Source organism: Apteryx mantelli, chromosome 5 (genome assembly GCF_036417845.1).
Source record: "Apteryx mantelli isolate bAptMan1 chromosome 5, bAptMan1.hap1, whole genome shotgun sequence".
Lineage (NCBI taxonomy): Eukaryota > Metazoa > Chordata > Aves > Apterygiformes > Apterygidae > Apteryx > Apteryx mantelli.
The window spans coordinates 69,983,520-70,003,519 of record NC_089982.1 but is presented as its reverse complement, the minus strand read 5'-3'; the positions used below and the strand labels follow the sequence as shown (position 1 = coordinate 70,003,519).

Sequence of the window (20,000 nt, the reverse complement as noted above, 5' to 3'; positions counted from 1 at the left end):
AGTCACTCAGAAGGGTACTTTTGTACAGCAGTGATGAAAAGCTAGAATATGAAAAGACTAAAACCATGCAATTTTCTTTTGTGCAATTAATGGATCACTACATATTTTATTACCTTTTGCCTGTAATGTGCATATTGGTAAAATTCATGACTTTTTATATAAAAACATTAAGTAGGGTTCCCTGAAATAGTGGCTTGAATTTGGTCCATAATTTCCATTACAAAAGCAGCTTTTAGTTATTGATTACTACAGCAGTCTGATTTTCTGTAGACTTGGTGAAGTTACTGAAAAATTTGTATAGCAAAAAGGTAATTCTAATACATAAAGATGCCAAGAACACCCACAGGAAAGGCAATATATTCTGAATATCCATCACTATTCACAATTTTCAAGAGAGCAGCTTAAAGCTAAAATCATATAGAAAATGTTTAGACTGCAGCCCAGAACTGAGGAGCTGGGGAAAGCTGAGCTTCTTTGCTATCATACACACACCTATGGTGTGACAGTGGAATATACAAGTATAACATCATCATTTTTGAATGTGAATCCCTAGCAGTAGATACAACATACAAGCATGATAAACTGTTGATCTTCAGCGTGCTTGAGGCAGAATGCCTACATTCTTTGAAAAAAACCAAAGACTGCTAAACATCCTGATTTAACTCTTCAATATTTCAAAGTGTTTTGAAATATTGAGGAGTCATGTAACTCAAAGGTATTATTTCAGCCCAGTTTTGCCATAATTCAGTGCCTCTCCATCATTTTCAATCTTGCTCCAAGATCTTTGCTAGCTAATTGGAATCCATGTTTATCTTTAGTATATGGTTCTTGCAATTAGGCCCAAGGAAGATGAATTCAGATTAGAACATGTATAAGGAATGAATACTCAGAACTGTTATGAGACAAAATCAGGGAGGTTTTGCTTGGTTAGCTTTGTAAAGCAAAGGCTAAGAGAGGATATGATTATTACCTCTAAATGCATCAAAATAATAAACAACTGAGAGGGGAAAAAAGAAGGTAAATTAATTCAAGGTAGGAGAAAATAAAAATGGGTACTGCAAGGTTTATAAATTTAAAATAATATTTCTAGCCATCTAAATAATGAAATTCTGGAATGCTTTCTAATAGGAATAGTGGTTTTAATACTGCTTTTGACCAGTTTAATAACACAATATGTTAATAATATGACATAACACATGGACTTAATGATCCAGGAGTTCCCTTCTGGTTCTCTAAGGAAAGGATAGTTATGACAATATGGTTGAGAGATCTTGCCTTAGTTTGCATGTTTTTGTCAGCTGATAGGCAAAAATAATGCTAGTTTTGAAATCCAGAAGAAAATTATACATAAAAATCACAAAATCAAGTAAAGTACTTGGGGATATCAATAGTTGATTTGGTTAGTCTTCTTAGGGCATAGTGTAAGCAGCTTTATAAAAAGATTTCTTTCTTTATCTATATGGAAATCAGTATCTATATTGCTTCCCCAAGGAAAAATACTGCTGCTCCAAAAGCATGATCCTAGTTTTTATGCTGTTACATTCTGCTTCATTTCTGTAGAATACTGAATACCTCTCTGGAGAACTGAGATCAAAAAAGCCTCAGAGCAGAGCTAAGAGAGTGCAACAACTAACTGCACTTCAGCTGAGACACTGTAAGAATTAATTAGTGAGTACTGTTAAGGCATCACAATAAATAAGATCAATGAACTTGGCTTAACTTTGTGAAAAGGCAACACATTTCATCTATAAACACGGGTAGATGTTAGAAGTGCTCACACAAGTTTAGTTGCACAGTTGACAGGCACTTCCAGAGTAAACCATTGTAATTTAATCACATTTCATCCCTAAACCTACCAGACATTTTTCTGGGCATTAAAACAAAACAGGTTAAAAGATCTAGCATAGAGTTATACTGCAAAACACTGGAGCGGAATAAATAGTCTACATTCTCACACATATCCCAGGCCACTTGTTAATTCTTCTGTAACCTTCCACCTGTAGAGGGAAGCTAATGGAACTAAATATGAGAGTATACCTCATACACTTTCATGCAGAAGTCAGACATCTTTCTTTAAATAACTAATGAAAGTGGTTTTTTGCTTATCTGCCAGATTTCCCACTGAAGCTTATTTAATAATGTTCATATTTTTCTATTCTGCTGACTGAGCTGGTGACTGGGGGGATTAGGCAGCTGGAGTATATAACATTTTCAGTTGCTCCAGCTGGTCATTAAATAACATCTGTTTATGCTTCTTGTTCTAGAAGAGGAGCATACGTTTGCCTATGAGACATTCAGTTCTCCTCTAGAAAAAAAAAGTTCTTACTGTGTTTTATCAGTAATTAGCTTTACCCTGTGTCAACACTCTGTCTGTCTCTCTGTTTAGACCCACAGTTTTCAACATACACAAACAAAATTTGTTCCAGGCCACTTGATTTTTTGGCTAACAATCTACTTAACCAGAAATATTGTAATTAAAAGTGTGCTTCTTACAACAAAACTCCCAAATAACCAATACAGAGTCAGATGGATCCCTAAGGAAAGTGAGTTTCAGGGTAACTATCTACCCTCATTAAAAATATTCCTCCGTTGGTCTCCAGGAATTTCTCCCAAAGAAGGAAACAGAAGTATGAAAGGACTGTCTTGCGGTGTAGGCAGTTTTCTGATCACCTGCTAATGTCACCATCCACGCTGTTACTCTAGCTGTTCAAATTAGGCTTCGTTCCAGAGACAGAAGTCCAGAGCAGCAGGTTTGGTTTGAGTCCCACAGGCAGATGTTTGAAAAGATGTCTGAATATCATGAATGCCTGCAGTATATCTAGTTCTTGCCAGCCCTGCCAGAACTGCCTCTTAAATGAAAGCTGATTCACTCTCCTCAGCACTCTTCTCTGAGAATTCATTTGCATTTCTCATCCTATCTCAAGTGAAAAGGACTGTCCTGAGAATCAATAAGCACTTGAAAATCCTGTAATACCCAGTGGATGATAAAAACCCATAGCATGAGACAGCAGTGAGCCCAAAGTTTCTAATAAGAATTGCCATGCATTTAAAACAGCTAAACAGATCAGAAATACAAAGAATTGGCAAGCACGAAACCTAGTGTGCCAAGGTTGAAATTTCTGATAGAGAAGACTAAACTTAATTACAAGTAAAAAAGTCATGCATTCTGCTACAATCAGAAAAATGCACTAACCTCAAGTCCCTATTGATTTGAACGCACTAGGGTTGCAGAAAAATATCTGAGCTGTATTATTTGTATCTGTTGTGAGTCACGGCTACAGACAGACATTTCCATTTGCAAGATGAACTTTTCTGAATCATTTTCTGTAAGTTCATAGATCTTACAAGTTTTCTTTGAAAACTCAAAGCATAGTTCAGCTGGAAATAGATGCAATGTTATCTGATTTTAAGGTCAAAATCCTGAAGGCCTAGGCAGGTCTCACACAAACTCACTAATCTTACTAGGTCTTTAAAACTTTTTACGTGGTTTGTGACTGACAAACTTTGCTAAAGTTTCAGGTTTGCAGTGAAGACCATTCTCATTAGAAGAGTTCCACACTCAGGTCCAGTCTTTTCTTAGTGTACTGGCTACTATGACTTCTTCATACTGGTCAGCACTTGCAAAGCTAGAGTCTGTAGAGTCAAGCAATAGGTCAAGGAAGACTGTTTCAGTAAATCAGTACCAAGTGAATGTTCAAGGCTTATTCTATTATCATCTGTGACACATCTTGATACCTTCTAGTTTGAACCTGATTCTCTAGCTATATCTCACCCTGAGGTCCTTTTATCTTGAATCCTGCTCTCATTTCTAAGACTAATCAATACAGTCATCTTACCTCAGGTTCTCATGTCCATAGGCTAAGCTATTTTAAGATGACAATCCAACCAAATCGAGGCATCTTAAAGTCACACGCCACCTCTGCCTGTATACATGTATTTACAGAAACTAGAAATCAGCTTTAGACTTTGGTCTCTTGCATGCTGCTAAGAGACAATAGTAGGATCCTAACCAAAGCCATGATCTGGCTCCCAGCTCCACTAACCTGCCCAGTTCTGTCTCTTAAGAGATCAAGTATCCAGACATCCATAGAACAGAATTATTACATGCACAATATCGTCAACTTTAGGCATTAAGAAAACATAACTATTTAATCTCCTTTTTAGCCTCTCAAATTCCTGTTTTCAATCTTCTCCTTGCATCCAGGGGAAAAAAAACTTGGTTTTATATATATATTTTTTTACATTTTTCAAACAAAAACTGTTTTTCTCACATATTCATTTAGCACTGTGAGCTGAGGCTTTAATGAAAAAAAAACAAATTGTACAATGAACAATAAAACCCTGCCATGATTTCATTTGTGTATTTCAAATGTAGGAAGCTGGATCTCCAGTGGTAAAATAAGGCCTGTGATCACTTACGCCTTGAAATGTAAGGGCCATCTGACTTTTTTTTTTTTTTTTTGGGGGGGGGGGGAGGAGGCAACGGTAGGATGACGAACCTACAGATACGTTGTACTCAACACACACTATTTTTCCAGACTGAAGTTCTATGCATCCACTAATTCTAAATCCTTCCTCAAATTAGTTCTGCTCATGAAAAATTCTGGTATGTCAAGCACTTACACATCCATTATACAGCAATTAAAATGATCCATTTTCACATTTTCAAACTGATGTACTTTTACATCACTTCTAATTTATTGGATAACTACTACTACCTTTCATCCCAAAGACTCCCAAACACACGAACACAAGGATAGACCAACACTAGCAGGTCTGGACAGAGTAGGTTTGATGTGTCTGTGGTCTGTGTTGGGCCCACTGAACATGCACAGACTAAATGTGCTCAGTGAACCGTCAACACTTAACAAAAAAAAAACCCAAAAGCCAAAAAAAACAATCTTTGAGAGTACAAGGGCCAGGCATCTAAAGCCATCAATAAATGGCCTCTATATGGGCTACAAAAAGCAGTAGTTTGCTGCCCAAAACAGAAATGCTAGTTTTGTAATTTTGCAACTACAGCCAAAAAGGTGCAGAACAGAAAAAAAAACTGCACATGACTAAAGGTATGAAAACTATTCTATAATCTACCTCCTCAAAAACAGAAATAGCAGGGCAGTAGAACTGGCATAACTTTCAAGATCTCAGTGTCTTGATTATCTATGGAGAATCCCAACCCATGCCTTATGTAACCAGCACTTCATGCAAAGATGCCACCGCCTTACCACTTTGGTTCTGCTGTTGCTGCCTTTGCAAACTGCTCCTTTGTCTTTGATAGTAGGAGGTGGAGGCCACTAGTGACCATACAGCAGAGAAACAGGATGCAAAGCAGTCTCTGTATCCTATAACTAATTTAAACATTTTGTATTCATTTCTCCTTCTGGCACAATACAGAGTTGATAAGTAATTATATCACTCACAAAATATTATTTCCTCATCACTGAAAAACTGACATCACTGGAGCAGGAAGTTGTAGCTACAGAACAGAGAGCAGTATTACACACTAGTCAGGAGAGGTTAGCACTAGACACAACTTAAAGTTAAGGGAAAATTTATTACAATTATCCCAACGGCAATATAGCCAAGAAAAGAGAGCGATTCAAAAAGAAGTCCTCAAAGTTCCTAGGCCAAAAATGATCTATTATAACAAATTCTCCATTCATCTCCCCCCCCCCAGCTAATCTGGTCTCAGATTTTGATTTTTCAATTTTGGTATGGATGTTTGCTGTTGGTATAGCACTACCCTACCCAGAAATTAAAAGGGAAAGCATATGATTAAAATTTCAATCCTGCTCTGAGTTCCCTACGAGCACAGTTTTATTGAAAATAAAACTGAATCTTATACATCACTTTCTACAACAGGATGATTTTTTTTTCAGAAGTTTTTCTGAGCTTCAGGTGTAAATCATCTTTATTTTAGATGACTTAGAAGTATCCAGAGGATTAATTCTATTAAAAGAAATTATTCCTCCAACCTTTTAACAGTAGAAATTTAGCATGAGATTCTGAAAAAAAAAAGTATATAATTTGATGAAGGCCTTAAAATTTTGCCAGGATATTTTGCACTAGGGTGATTTTTTTCCCCCCTTTTTGTTGATAAAATAGCTCTCAGAATATTTTTCCCCAATGCAAAGAGAAGCTTTATAAATTAATAAAATGTTTTCAGAAGAGAATGAAAGATATTTTTTCCTTAAAATTCAATTATATAGAGAGGCTTTAAAAATAATCTTCACTTTATACAGAAAGGAAGGCACAGAAATCTCTACGGAGAATGAGTTCAGTGAGTTGAGCTTGAGACTTGAGAAGCTGAACACAAGCTTCTTCGCACAGATCCCGTCAGTATGTTCTAATGCTGCTGTTGAGAAATGGGTCATCCATCAGCAAGAGAGAGCTGGTGATTCTCCAGCTCCTGCTGCTGTGAAGTACAATCAGCTACCAAAACCAGAAGCATTGCTATTGCTTTTCTAATAAAAAAAGGATTTTTTAAAAAGTGATACTTATGGATGAACCCACATTAATTCAGCAGTTTTTCTACGCTATGAAACAGATAATTCGAGTAAGTGTAAATGACTTAGAGGGTAAAGATGATCAAAGACAGTGAAAAGATAGAAAACAAGGGGACAAATCGGGAAACCTTAACCTAATTTGCTGTTGTCCTTCCTGTATATTTCACTGTGGCTGAGGAGCCAGGAATGGTATCAATAAATAACCAGCGTGTCTCTCTAAGAATTTTTATAGAACTTGTTGCCAAAACGTAATTGTGTTTGAAAAAATAACAATTTGACATGTATTTGAACAGTTTACAATTATTACAGAATCAAAATGTAAGTTAAAATGTAATATGTGCATTCATGGGCAAAAAATAAGTATTAGATTGTGTACAAGTATTATTATACAAAAATACAATCTAAGCACCTGTGTACGTAAGTATGTGTAACCCATGCATAAGTATTCCTACACGTTATCAGATACACTCATCCTTAGATGAGAATAATGGCAGCTACAACCAGTAAACTGCACTATCTTCAACACTGTAATGTTTTCCTATTGTTTTACCTTCATCCTGTACTTACAGTCGGTGCTTTTTCATTTCTAATGAAGAGGGGAGAGGTTATGAAACAAATTAAATATCAATTGTGAGGAAGCTCACAGAACATGTAAAAGCTGGTATTTCACAGGAATAGCAGGGGTAGGAAACAGCATTTTTTCCCCCACTGACAAAGGTGCAGCATAAAAATAGCATAGAAGATACCTGCCACCTGCTACAGATTTTCTCTTGCTTAACGTGGTGTAGAAGACGCTCAAGATATTTATTAGTATTGCTCAGGACTGACTAAAAGTTTTAGTACAATATACTACCTAATTCAGTCCTACCTCTTCTCCAGCTCTTTTCACTGAGGTAACTTAATATAGTTCTATTTATGCACCTCAGTAACGAGTAAGTACAAGATAAGGAGCAATATTACACTTTAGTACCACAGTTCAATTGAAGCCTTGCAACAATATTACTTGAAAACCTATAAAAGACCAATGAATTCCAACCTTCGCAATTTAGGCTAAAAGCTGGATAATATCAACTCCTGTGTTTGCAGAGCTTGAGCTCTTGTCGCTCTTGCAGCGCGCTAATGAGGGCTGCTAATTGCGAGCCACCGCTCGTTAGCCGCAAGGGCGACAGCAGCATGCACAGGGGAGCCGCTCCAAGGGAGCTTGTGCGCAGCGACATTTCCAGGAGCTGCCTGGTTTCCTCTCCCTCCTCGCAGGCGAGGATCATCCAAAGAGGCAGCTGGGCCAAGCCCCGCCGCCCGCGGCCAGGCGGCCTCGCTGCAGGACCTACCTTGGTGAGCTGGGCAATCTTCTTGCACATTTTCACACGAATCTCCTGGCTGCATTTCCCTGCCAAGCTGCTGCGAGCGCCACCAGAGCCGCCACAAGTCCCGGGCTGAGGAACCTTGCCTATGCCAGAGGCCATGAGCCTTGGAAGACTTTAACCAAGCCTGTCCCTGCCTGCTCCGAGCGCGTCGCCCCCACTCAGCGCCCGCAGCGCCGGGGGAACTGCGGCCCCAACGGGGCGAGCTACAGCAGCCGCCTGCCTGCCTGCCTGCGCGCAGATGTCCCGATCCTTCAGCAGAGCACCCCGGCAAGGAGGCAGCCGACAGCGTGCGCAAACATCCTGACCGGGATTTTTTTCCTCCCTGTCTCTTCAAATGGTTGAGCTTCTGCCAGGAGAAGATGCCAGCGGCTACATGCTACCAATTGCCCGCGGGAGATGCCGAGGCAGCCATGCAGCCAGCAGCACGGACCGTGCTGGGGATCCGGTACAGAGATCGCCTGAAGATTAAATCACGTCGCCTTCTTGGGCGGCCAAAGGGTTGGGGGGAGGGGACGGGTGATCAGAGAGGATGGCTTCGGCACTTCTTGTAAACTCCACTTTTTTGGCAGATCACCTCCAAGTCTGGATGGGCCAACAAAGTGATGAAGAGAATCTTGTTCTATTTTCGTTGCTCTGCTGGAAGCAGAATGAAGTGGTTCTTCCAGCTAAGGGACACAGCTGAACACTGTTGAGCCCGGGAGAGGTGTACAGGATCCAGGCAGTCTGCCTGTCTTCGGAAGAGACTGGTTAGTCTCCCTCAGGTGTACAAAACATGTTGGAAAAGTGCTGGAAGGATACTGTCTAGATTACTGGGCATTTTTTTCCTTTATTTGCAGCCCTTCTCTCTGCTCCAAGTGATAAAGCTTCTAAATCTACCAAAAGAAAAAAAAAGACACATAAAAGTCAGAAGTTAAAAAAACCCAAGCTATTAAGATAAAATGATTTTAAAGAAAGAAAAATTCAGTAGTGGGTCACGCAAGAGGAAAATGGTTAGCGGACATGTTTAAACAAGTATAGAAGAAACGGGAAGGAGGAGAAGTGAAGTAGGGAAGAGGTAAAGACAGGGAGAGGAGAGAAAAGGGGGAAGTGCAGGGACAAGAAAAGCAGTGAGCTGCAGGGAGCACGAGAGCTGGTGGGGCAGGGCCGCGCCGGGCAGCTGCCGCTGCCCCGCAGCACTGCCACCCTTGCCAGGCGGCAGCGGGGAAGCCTTGCTGCCCATGGTGTGGAAGTGCCTTCTCATGCCGCTCGGAATTGGGAAGGCAGGATCGTCCCGTGTCAGCTAAGAGCAGGGCAAAAGAAACCGTGAAAAGGGAAATCCTCAGTGCGGACAAAAAGAGATAAGCCACTGTTAAAAACAGACAACCCAAGAAGAAAAAGATTCGGCAAAAAAAGAATGCCTGCAGGCAGGGGGTAGAGGGAGGAGTGAGAAGTTATGAGAAGACCTCAGGACAGAGAAACCAAACCCTTTAATTGCTGGAAGAAAAAGAGGGACTCCAAAGCTCTGAAGGCAGAAGGAAGCTTCACTCCAGGAAGCTTTTCCTGTGATTAGGGAATACGGACACTCCATTACTTGGTATCTGATGTGTACTCACACTTAAGTTTAATTCAGTTAATGTAGTTATAGTATCTCTTCCACCTGGTCACCAGTCTGAGAGGAAAAAAAAGTGTAGGAACTTAGTTATCTGTCAAATTTTGATTAAAATTGGTAAGTTTATTAGGACAATCAAGAGAACACACAAAAAGGGATAGTGCAGTTATATAAGCTTTTTTCCCTTCAGAAAATGAGGAAAACTGAGTGAAAATACAAATCAAATTAAGAAAAATGCAAAGCACTTCAAAAGTACTTATAAGAAGTTACCTATGTTATCACTCAAATATACAGGTAAGACAAGTAATGTTTGTTTCCTCTGCTGAATGGCAGAGGACATTCCTGGAGCTGAACACATGGCTGGATGAAGACTGGATAGACAGAGACGAGGAGCTCAGATCTTCAGATACACTGGGAAAACGACTGAGATTTTTTTCAAGCTAGCAGTTCATATATTTGGGGCGGGGGGGGAAGAGGAAAGACTTGAGGCTTTGGTGTGTAATGGTGTTCTAGCAGAGCATAACTTGTCACTGATAAATTATTCTTATCCTGAAGTTCAGACAAATATTAGATAGCTATAGCTGTTCTGCACACTGCTTTATTTTGAGGTACTCTTTCTTAAATTTTGCATATAAATGCTTGTATTCCCAATCATTTTTAACCAATTGACCTGTTCAGTCCTGATTGAGAGAGGAAGAAAAGTTAAGGATAATCAAGTTTCTATTGTGAAGTCAGGTAGCAGGTAGAGGATGAAGTTCGCATGCATATACTCCCCTTGGCAAAGGCTGCAGTATGAGATTAACTCTTTGCTAGACAGGCAAAAAATGACATGAAAGAATTGTCAGTAATACTTCAAATATTGGAAAAGATTCAAACAGAGTTCATGCACCAGAAAATGAAACCACAGAACATAATTTCCTAAGAGTTTCAATGTTTTGTTAGTTCCACTACTCAGGAAAATACTTGCTTCCAGTGACAGAATTTCAGCAGATAATGCCAGAGCTTTTCAATGAGAAGTTGACTTTTATTAGAAAGGAGGACAAAGCAAAGATGTCAAAGTGTAATTTAAGTGTGTGCTATTTAAGCGCAGATTTTGTGAGAGCCATGTCAAACACATAGGTAGATTACAAAATTGTTCTTGAAGCAGTATGTGCAAAGATACAGTTTAAAATACAAATTAAACATTCTAAAGAGAAAACATGCACATGAACTTCTGTTTGAATTATTATTGCTGCATTAGTTTTAAGAAAATTATAGGAGAAACGGATCCTGGCCCTACTGACTTTTTAACTATATGAGCAACTTTATATGGGTCTATAGCTTTACTGCTTAAGTACATTAAGTAATTTACTTTTATTAGCAGAAGTAAACCATATATGAATAAAAGACTATATGCCTTCCATTTTCACTACCTGCTGCTTGTTGAATATGAAGACTATATAGCTTCTGAAAACTTTACAGCCTTCTTTGCAGTCCTTCCAACTGGGCCTTGTGGTATGCATACTACAGTTCAGAAACCTTTGTTCTATGAACTTTAGCCTTCTCAACCTTTGAATCTGGAAAATCATAGCATGAAGATTATCATTACATGACAGGATGTTCTTTTTCTTACTTTGATGGAGGATTAGGCCAGCATTGTACAACAAAATCAGATATTCTTTTCATCACATTCCTCTAAAATTTGTGTTTAGGTCTGTTTTTTAATAATATATTTGGGGGAATATTCACTGATCTCAGTCAATGAAGAAATCAATACCACTTTTGCTGAGTTTTGACATGGACTCAAAAAAAAATCAAATGACTTTTTTCCCCTTCTGTAATGCTTTTATAATGCCTTTCTTCCTCTATCAAAGAAGAGAAACAACTAGGACCAAAACCTGCATGCAAAGTAAATAACTTTTTAGTTCTTACCATTATACTACACTACCAAAACAATTTGTCATTGCTGGGTTAACATAGTAACACTTTGTCCTGTCACACATTTAAGTCTATATAAGACTGACTCCGAGATAAGAAACATTCTCTGACAGTTGATCAGTCAATGTCAACAAATATTTAAAAGAGCCTCTAAATCAACATCATCAGGGTTGACAAATGGGAGCAGGTTCAATCCAGGATGCAGTTATTATAAAATCCTTACCATCAAACAAATCAGCTTTCTGCTTAAATGAAAGAGACAAATTTTAGGTAGGCTGTCATAATACATACATCAAATTCTAAACACCCTGCATGATTTAAGCATTAGTATAACTTAAGTAATGTCCTGACTCACCTAGATCAAACTCATCCAGTTTATCTCACTATCTCAGCTGAAACAGAAGTCCATCAGTCCAGCATAATTTATATCTACACATAAAAATCTTTGTGCCACATACAAGATAAGATTAGCTATTATTAAAAGATCCTCACACCCCATATTCCAAGATTTCCAACAAAGCCTGTTTAAAGTTGAATGTAAGAAAAATGGCAAGTGGTTCTGTCACTGGGACATCTTGAGCAATTATGATGATGGATTTATACACCTGTTTCATAATTTTCATTTCCCCCCACCTTGTAAAGCAAACAAGATTTGAGAGTTCAATTCAAAGTCCACCAAAAATGCTACTGATTTCCCCACTGACTGAAAATACTAACTTTTCCAAAATGTACAATTTTATAACTGCCTTTTAAAGCCACAAGTTTTGGAGGAATGTAATGAACAGAACCTCTGATTACTATTGCATAACGATGGCCTCATTATTGATGTAATATTACTGAGCTTATATTTTTAATGTGGTAATTGTAACAGGAGCCTGCCAGATGCATCAGTTACAGAAACCCTGGAATACGTACTAAATAGGATAGCAACACCTTTCCATTTTAAAACTGATTTTTACTCAGTGACCTATATCTGAAATTACCAGCGAGTAAATGGCATGCATGCTGCGAGTTTAGCTTCATCTGCGGTAATTGGCTTGTTTGCAGACACAACTGGACTCAAAAAGGAAAGAGAATGAATCTAGAGCAGTGGGTCAGAAGAAAGGTGAGATGCAGCCAGAAAGAGAGCATTATCAGATGAGGTCACTGTTAAAGACAAGGAGAAAATCTTCAGTTACTAGAGCACACTTCCCTCCAGAGTCTGGAGCAGCACCCAAGATTTTGATTTCCATCATTTCTTTTCCTCTCAGAACTGTGAAGCCCACTGGCTGCAGTCTCTGGGTTTGTCCCACTCACCTCGCTCAGACACTCCAGAACTGGGCCCTGGCAGGCAAGGCCTGCACCCTGCAAGCCCTGATATCCCCCTCAGCTCCCCATCCCTCACGGAGCTGCTGGCCCTCACTGCACTCTGAGCAGAGGCTTTGGGTGGAAGCCCCAGGTGAGACTTGTCAGGGCCAGTAAGGGCTGTTAGTGCACTCAGGGCCGCAAAATCAGTCACCCTGCAAAAACCCTTACAGCAAACCACTCCATCAGTTAGAGTAAGTATCTGGTATTACAAGGAGGCTGCTATACTTTATGTTGACCATTTAGGCCCTGCTCCACATCTGTGACCCTACTTCAGTGTGTTATAAACCTACTCATGAAATATCAGTAGGATACTGGGAATCAGGATTCCTGTGGCATATTTACCCTGAAAGCCAGCATATCTAATAGGGTTAGACTTCAATTAACCACAGCAGAAACCTGACTTATATTTCTACCCAGAAATGCAAAGTCTAGCAGAAATATTTAAAGCAGATTAGAAGAAATAAATCTGAAAACCTGGATAAAATCCATCATAGGGACTGCAAGGTATTTACCAGGGAAAATCCTCATCTACAGATGTGAGATGCAGGCAGGAACAACTGGACTATCAAACATATGTGGGCCAAAAGTAATTGAGTTTGCATTATTAGTTTCACTTAAAAGAAAAGTCCTGGGTTTGTAAAGCCATGAAAATCACGAAGTTTTACCTGTTCTCTTGTTCCTGTTTCCAACCTTGTCTCCATAAACAGACTTCTATTGTGGAAAAAAGCTGACTGAAGTTAATTTTCCTGTACAAATATCTTAAATAGAAAAATAGTTACACATTATAATCTTGGAAAAAAACATATTCCAATTTTTAAGAAGGATTGTTATTTATAGGTCCCAGTAAATTCCTTAGAACATATGATCTTCCAAAAAAACCCCCAAAAAAACAAAAAAAACAAGGATTTGCTGTTAATGATGGTATTTTTGTGAGTTTCTAACACAAGATCAATTTCACCTTTTATTTAGAAAAAAAGTTGTTTAACATATACAACACTATGCTGCTACTGTATCTGAGCATATAGAAGCCACTCCCTGTTTTCTTGGAGCAGCAGAAGGGTATGAGGCCAAATCCATAGTTTTCGCAAGTTAACAAAAAAAATACATATGACTCACTTTTAAGAAGTAGGTATCTGTTTTAAACATACACAAACATGTGGTAGTACAATATGTAAAAGAAAACCTCCCTGACACATGAACAAGTGATTTTTAAGTTTAATCTATAAAATTCTCTTTTCCTATATGGCTGCTACCCTCCATTCTCCACATATAGATCATCTACCCCACAATCCTTGACAGTAAGGAGAATCCTTGACAATTGTAAGGATAAAACAATTTGATTATTTTGTGGATAAAAATCTGCTACTTAAATACTGGGTTGATCCAGATCTGAAACAAGACTGACCCCTAGTGCTTATCTATTCTATTTGTTAGACGTTTTCTGTTGAAAAGAAAAAAATGACCCTTCTTCAGGAAGGGTTCTGTGTATTCGACCTATTTTTATTTGATGGTATGTCATTTGTCCTTCATAAATAATTACTGTTGCTTGAAGTAGACAGACACTTGAAAAAAAAAAAAAAAAAAAAAAAAGCCCAAACGCATATAGGTGTTAAATACCTTATGTTCCTAGAATGCACAGTTAAATATTTTTGCCCACGTTTTTGAATTTTGTCTGTAAGTCTGTAATTAATATGTGCTCAGAATGTTTCCGCTCAATTAATCATCCACTGCTTTGTTTTGACGTAGTCATTCCTACCTGTATTTTATATACCAGTCTCCATCTCACAGTGTAGAATCTGTAATCAACAAGTCTCTGGCGTTTGAGCTTATTTAACTTTTCACTTTTCAATAAGAGACAGAATTTCTTACTGTTCCCAAGTTAAAGGATTTCTGAGAAAACACTAGGTTCACAACAAATGCTTGAAAATTTAAGGGAAAACTTATGCAAATAAAAACTTGAAACTGGAAAAAACAGAAACGTGCATTCCAGCAACCATCAGCTACCCATACTATCCTTCATCTTTTCAGCACCCTTTACAGGTGATACGAAACAGAAAGATGTTTCAATAAGAAACACACAGTATGCAACTTACATTCAGCTTCCTTAGTTCACCCAGGGAACTAAGTAACTGATTACTTAATTAATTCCCTTTGTTACTTAATTCTCTTACTTGTGAACTTTAAATAGGCAAAAATATTGCTCTGGATACAATAGTTGTGTATTTTGGTGACTCTCAATAAGCGATCACCCTCCAGAGGGCTTGTACTATTTTGGGGCAGAGGCTGGGCTCCATCTGCTTGCTACCCCAATTACTTTGGTGTAAGGCTCCAGTTTACAAAATGCATTTTTTTTTCCTCCAGATGATCATGTTTGGAGAGGACCTTATGAGAGCGGCTAAGGGCGGTACCAACCTGGCAGACTTATTCAACTATTTTGCATCTTCACACATTCAGCCACTAAAACTGTATCTTTCCTTGGCTCGCAGCTTGCGCGTCCATACCGCCGCCCTGATCAACGCTAGCCGGTCAAGCCCCGCTGCTGCTGAGGGGCAGGGAAGAGGCCGACGCGACGCGGCCCACACGGGCCGCTCCCCCAGCCCCTCCTGCAGCGCCGGGTCGGCGCCCCACGGCGCGGCGGAGCTCGCGCCCTCGCGGGGCCCCGCGCGCCGCGCCGCGCACCTGCCCCCGCGCCCGCCCCCGGCCGCTCCGCACCGGCGCGGCAGCGCTGCCGGGCGAGGCACCGCCACGCCGCCTTACAGCGGCTGTTCAGCCTTTCTTGCCAGGTATCTTCTCCTCTAGAGCCTCCGGAAAGCCCCTCGCTCAATGCTTCTCCTCAGCCGCCGCAGGGAAGAGACGGGGCCTGCTTTGAGACAGCCGTTCCCGCCCCCCGGCGCTCCGCACGCCCCAGCGGGCGAGGACGCCGCGCGCCTCCCCCCTCCGCGACCCAACGCCGGCTCCGCCACCCGCCCGCCATTTCCCCGCCCCGCAGCGGCGCGCGCCTCCCCCCCCATCCCCAGCGACTCGAGCGCGCGGACGCGCCTCCCCCCCGCCCCTCCGCGGTGTTCTCGCGAGACTCGGAGCTGCGCTCGTGCCTGGTTTGAAGCTGGGGGCGCGGGAGCCGCGGCCGTTGCTGGGTCCCGCGCGGCGGCGGCGGCAGTTGGGCCGGGCCGGGGGGAGGCGGCGTCGTTCTCCGGCGACGGCCCCGCAGCTCGCGCAGGAGCCTCGCTCCGCTTGCAGTGGGTGCCATCCCCGCCGTTCTCCGAGGAGCGGCCCGGTCGCTGTAGGGCTTTGGGTGGGAACAGCGGCTCTGCCCCTTCGCCGGGCGCTGAGGGCAGGGCTGCCGAGTGGCCGCCATGGGGGCGGACAAGAAGCCTCTGCAAATCAAAGAAGCCTTTCAGCTCGCCCAGAGGCCCCACCAGAACCACGCGAAACTCGTTGCGGCTTTGAAGAGCACCTACAACCAGGTGAGCTCGCCCTCGGGGCGTGCCAGCGGTGGGGACGAGGGGTGCCCCTCCCCCGGCTGAGGGGGAAGCGAGGGCTCCGGCGGCGGCTCCGCCTCCCCGTCGGAGGGCGGGGCGGGGGGGCCTCTTTGGCCTTGTCTCCTTTCGAGCAACCGTTGCAGCTGGTGGGCCTCAGGAGAGCCCTGCGACTTTAAAAAAAAAACAAACTGTTGTACACCTTGTGAGAGCTACCCACAGCAGGTAGCAATGATATTGCTGGAATTTATTTGGATACCAGAGGAGCCGGTGGGATACTAGAGGGCTGGGGGTGTCGGCCGTGGTGCTAAAACGCGTTCGCAGGTGCATGTAAGCTCCGGCACGGAGCGCAGCCTTCACGATGCACGCCGACAGTGGCAGTTAAAGTGAAATATTCAGGGAGAGTGCCCAGCAGTGGGTGTGCCCTCGTTGCCGGGTTTAGCGCTTTAAAAATTTTAAAAATTTAAAAATTTAAGCTGTCAATTATAAAACTACTTATTTTAGTTTTCTGTGGTACTGCTTTGGAAAGATGAACTTGGTGGTTATCGTTTGTTGTGATCTGATGCTTTTTTCAGTTGGAAGATAAGAAAGATTTCCATGACAAATTCATTCATTTCCTTAAGTATGCTATGATAATCTACAAACGGGAACCAGCAGTGGAGCAAGTGATCAATTTTGTGGCTAAATTTGTTACTTCATTTTATCAAGTGGAGAAGGGAGTTAGTACCGAGGAAGGAGAAGAAGATAATTTGCTTCTGGATTATGTGTTCAGCTTTGTGCTTGAGGTATAGTAATAGTTATTATAACATCTTTAATGTGAGAAGACTTCACACAGTGGAAAAACTTGCTGGCACTTATACGGATATTTGGAAACCAGAACCTACAAAATGAAAGCAAGGCAAGGCTAGCATTTTATCAGTAAAAAACTAGGTTTTAAAGTTAGGCTTATGGAAAAACAGGAATTTTCTTACTTGTCTGTCACAAGTGTGTCATTAAAGGCTTTATTGTAGTTGCATTTATAACTGCAAAACTGTGGAAGTGCTATGGAGATGAATTGATACTGTTTTTTTGAGAAGTAAAATTATTGGAAGATCTTTCATACAAGTATAGTTTGTATATGTATTACTCATTTTCTGTTTATTGCATACACATAAAGAAGACTGACAATTCCAATAGCACAAAAACACAAGTTGAATGACATTTTCTTAGACTAGTATTTCAACATGGAAAAATATTTGTTTAGGCTAATACCACTAGTCATTATTGCTAACACTTTTTTTGAATGTTTATGGAGGCAGAGGAGTAAGTTAGCTAATGCTGTGCAGACTGTATTGAGTGGTGAGCATGCTGCTTATTTTTCTTTGTGAAAACCCGTGATATAACTGATGGGCTATAATTTTTCAGGTCTGTGATTTTCTTACTCTTATCAAAAAATAAACTTGGAAATAGGGAGAGCTTTTGAAATACAGAAGGACATATTTCATGTACTGTGTAGAATGTTAACTCCCTGCATGTGCATATTGATGACCTTATATTGCAAATGAGAAAAATGTGATTGTAAGAAGACTTTTCCTTTTTTTCCTCCTCCTTCCCCCCCCCTCCCCCAAAGTCTCACAATGCAAACAGCCATGCAGTTAGATTTCGAGCATGCCAGCTTGTTAACAAGCTTTTGGGAAATATGCCAGAGAATGCCCAGATTGATGATGATTTATTTGATAAAATTAATGAAGCTATGCTGATTAGACTTAAAGATAAATTTTCAAATGTGAGAATTCAAGCTGTCCTGGCCCTGTCAAGACTTCAAGATCCTAAAGATGAAAACTGTCCTGTTGTTAATAGTAAGTAGTACTGCTTTTTTTTTTTTTGCTTTTGTTTAAGAACAAGTTTTCTTGACTTTTATTACTTAAAAATTGTTTTTAAAGCATTGAGTAGGCAAATCTTAGAGGGGATTCCTCCTGCAATAGGTAACCAATCTGCAGAGCTTCTTCACAGAGGATGTTATAGATGCAGAAGTTGCACATGTTCAAATGGAGAAGATAGAACTGCTTGGAAGAGCGGTCTTTTGGGGACCGTATAATGGACAAATCATACTGCACTCGGGGCATTCCATGAACTGAATGTAGCTGAAGGATGGTGGAAAATATTGTGGGGGTGGAGTGGAGATATGATACATGCTTGCCCTGTTTTTACTCTCTAAGGCTCCCTTTCATACTATTAGTTGGATTTGAATTTTATAAAAATGTCTGGAGGGGTACAGATGATAATGGAAAAACTGGTTTTGTGTTTCAAATGATGTCTGTCTGTCCTGTCAGAGGCAAACTCGTTATTGTCATTGTTGGCCTATGCTTTTATTTTGGCTCCTTTCTGTTTCTTTGCAAATGTCATGTGGCTCATGGATAAGCGCCTTTAACAGAAAATGCCTCTGAAATCCAGATTTCTGTGCCATTTATGGGTTTAGTTATGTGTGATAAGATTGTCGATTAAACCTCCACTCTCATTGTCAGGAAACAATACTATGGTAAATGGACTGTAGGTCTGTACCAGCACAGCTATTCTTATGTAAACTGTGCCCTGACTAAATTTTACATGCTGTCTCTTGTGAAAAGAGTAAAATGGTTGTTTTCTTGCTAGAGTACATTATTTGAAATTATATTTTCTAAATGTTTGTTGATAATTTGCTTACCTAGGAGCACATAAATGTCACAGTGAATTAAGATAGTCGCACAGAAAGAAGGATAAGTCAAGTATTTCTTGATTAAGTTATCTTTTTGTTGTTGCTTTTACTTTTCAAGAAGGGGCAAGAGTATAACAACATGCATTAATATAAGAGCTTTACTACTTTTGAAAAATATATTTTGGTAGGCTTAGTGGAGATTGCAATTTTCTATTTACAGGAAAATTTGAGGATCCCCCTCAAAAGTGGTGAGGATATATTGCCAGTAAATAGAGAGGTCATAAAGAGCCAACCTTTAGAAGCAAAGCTTTTTTTTGTCCAGTAAATGACCAAGTGGTTGTTTATGGGTAGGATTTAGAATAGCAATTTTCAGATTTATGAACTGAAGATCCTACTTACAATTCCAAATCTTATTTCTGCAGTTGAATTTCTTTTGAGATCAAAGCTTGGCATGTAATTGCCATAAGCTCTTGGGGTTGTGACCATAAACTGATCCCTAAATTTGGATGAGCATCATGCAAGCAGAGGTTTTAGTAATATCTGTTGAATTTTTTTTGAATATTTTCTATTTTTCTATAGTGTGACTATTTCAAGCTCTTAAAAACATTATTATGACTGTTTAAATTTCAGTTTACAACACATTGCTTGAAAATGATTCAAATTCAGAAGTGAGGCGTGCAGTGCTGTCGTGTATTGCTCCATCAGCAAGGACTTTGTCAAAAATTGTAGGTCGCACTATGGATGTAAAGGAGGCTGTCAGGAAGCTGGCATATGAGGTAAATTGGATCACTTAATATTACTTTCAAAAACTGACTTAGGAAAAAAACCCCTAATGCTTTTATCGTTTTTCATTGGTTAAATGACAAGATTGGTTAAAACAACTTATTTTCCCTTACCAGATTTTTTTCTTTTTTCATGAGAGTCATTTAATGCAAGCTTTCAAGTTAAAACCCCTGAACTCTGCTGCAGAACTCTCTTGAGAGAAAGTATTTATGTGATAGAACTTAGGTCATCAGGATCAGAAAGTAAAAGGAAAGATAATTTATGCAGTCTGTTAATTTCTGTCTATACATTAGGTGATGCTTGTGAAACAGTCTTTCTTCTCTGTTATTGACTAATAGAGAATTA

At 40.3% G+C, this 20,000-nt stretch overlaps 2 protein-coding genes across 4 annotated transcripts in view; one reads left to right on the top strand and one right to left on the bottom strand.

Moving 5' to 3' along the window:
- FAM184B (family with sequence similarity 184 member B) overlaps positions 1–15,282 on the bottom strand; it is a 55,080-nt gene extending 39,798 nt beyond the window's left edge. Inside the window, exons 1-4 of the mRNA XM_013960013.2 lie at positions 15,135–15,282; positions 13,388–13,480; positions 9,463–9,518; positions 7,835–8,742 (exon numbers count right to left, since the gene is read on the bottom strand). Of these exons, the coding sequence (XP_013815467.2) occupies positions 7,835–7,969 (135 nt within the window). The 5' untranslated portion in view covers positions 7,970–8,742; positions 9,463–9,518; positions 13,388–13,480; positions 15,135–15,282. The remainder of the gene's footprint in view (positions 1–7,834; positions 8,743–9,462; positions 9,519–13,387; positions 13,481–15,134) is intronic.
- A 553-nt stretch (positions 15,283–15,835) lies between these two features.
- The window catches only part of NCAPG (non-SMC condensin I complex subunit G), a 33,970-nt gene continuing 29,805 nt past the window's right edge, over positions 15,836–20,000 (top strand). Inside the window, exons 1-4 of one of the 3 annotated variants that reach the window (XM_013960079.2) lie at positions 15,836–16,186; positions 16,774–16,983; positions 17,808–18,036; positions 19,503–19,648. In XM_013960079.2, coding sequence (XP_013815533.1) covers positions 16,076–16,186; positions 16,774–16,983; positions 17,808–18,036; positions 19,503–19,648 — 696 coding nt within the window. In that variant the 5' untranslated portion in view covers positions 15,836–16,075. The remainder of the gene's footprint in view (positions 16,187–16,773; positions 16,984–17,807; positions 18,037–19,502; positions 19,649–20,000) is intronic. The other 2 variants (XM_013960078.2, XM_013960081.2) reach the window with 2 other exon arrangements.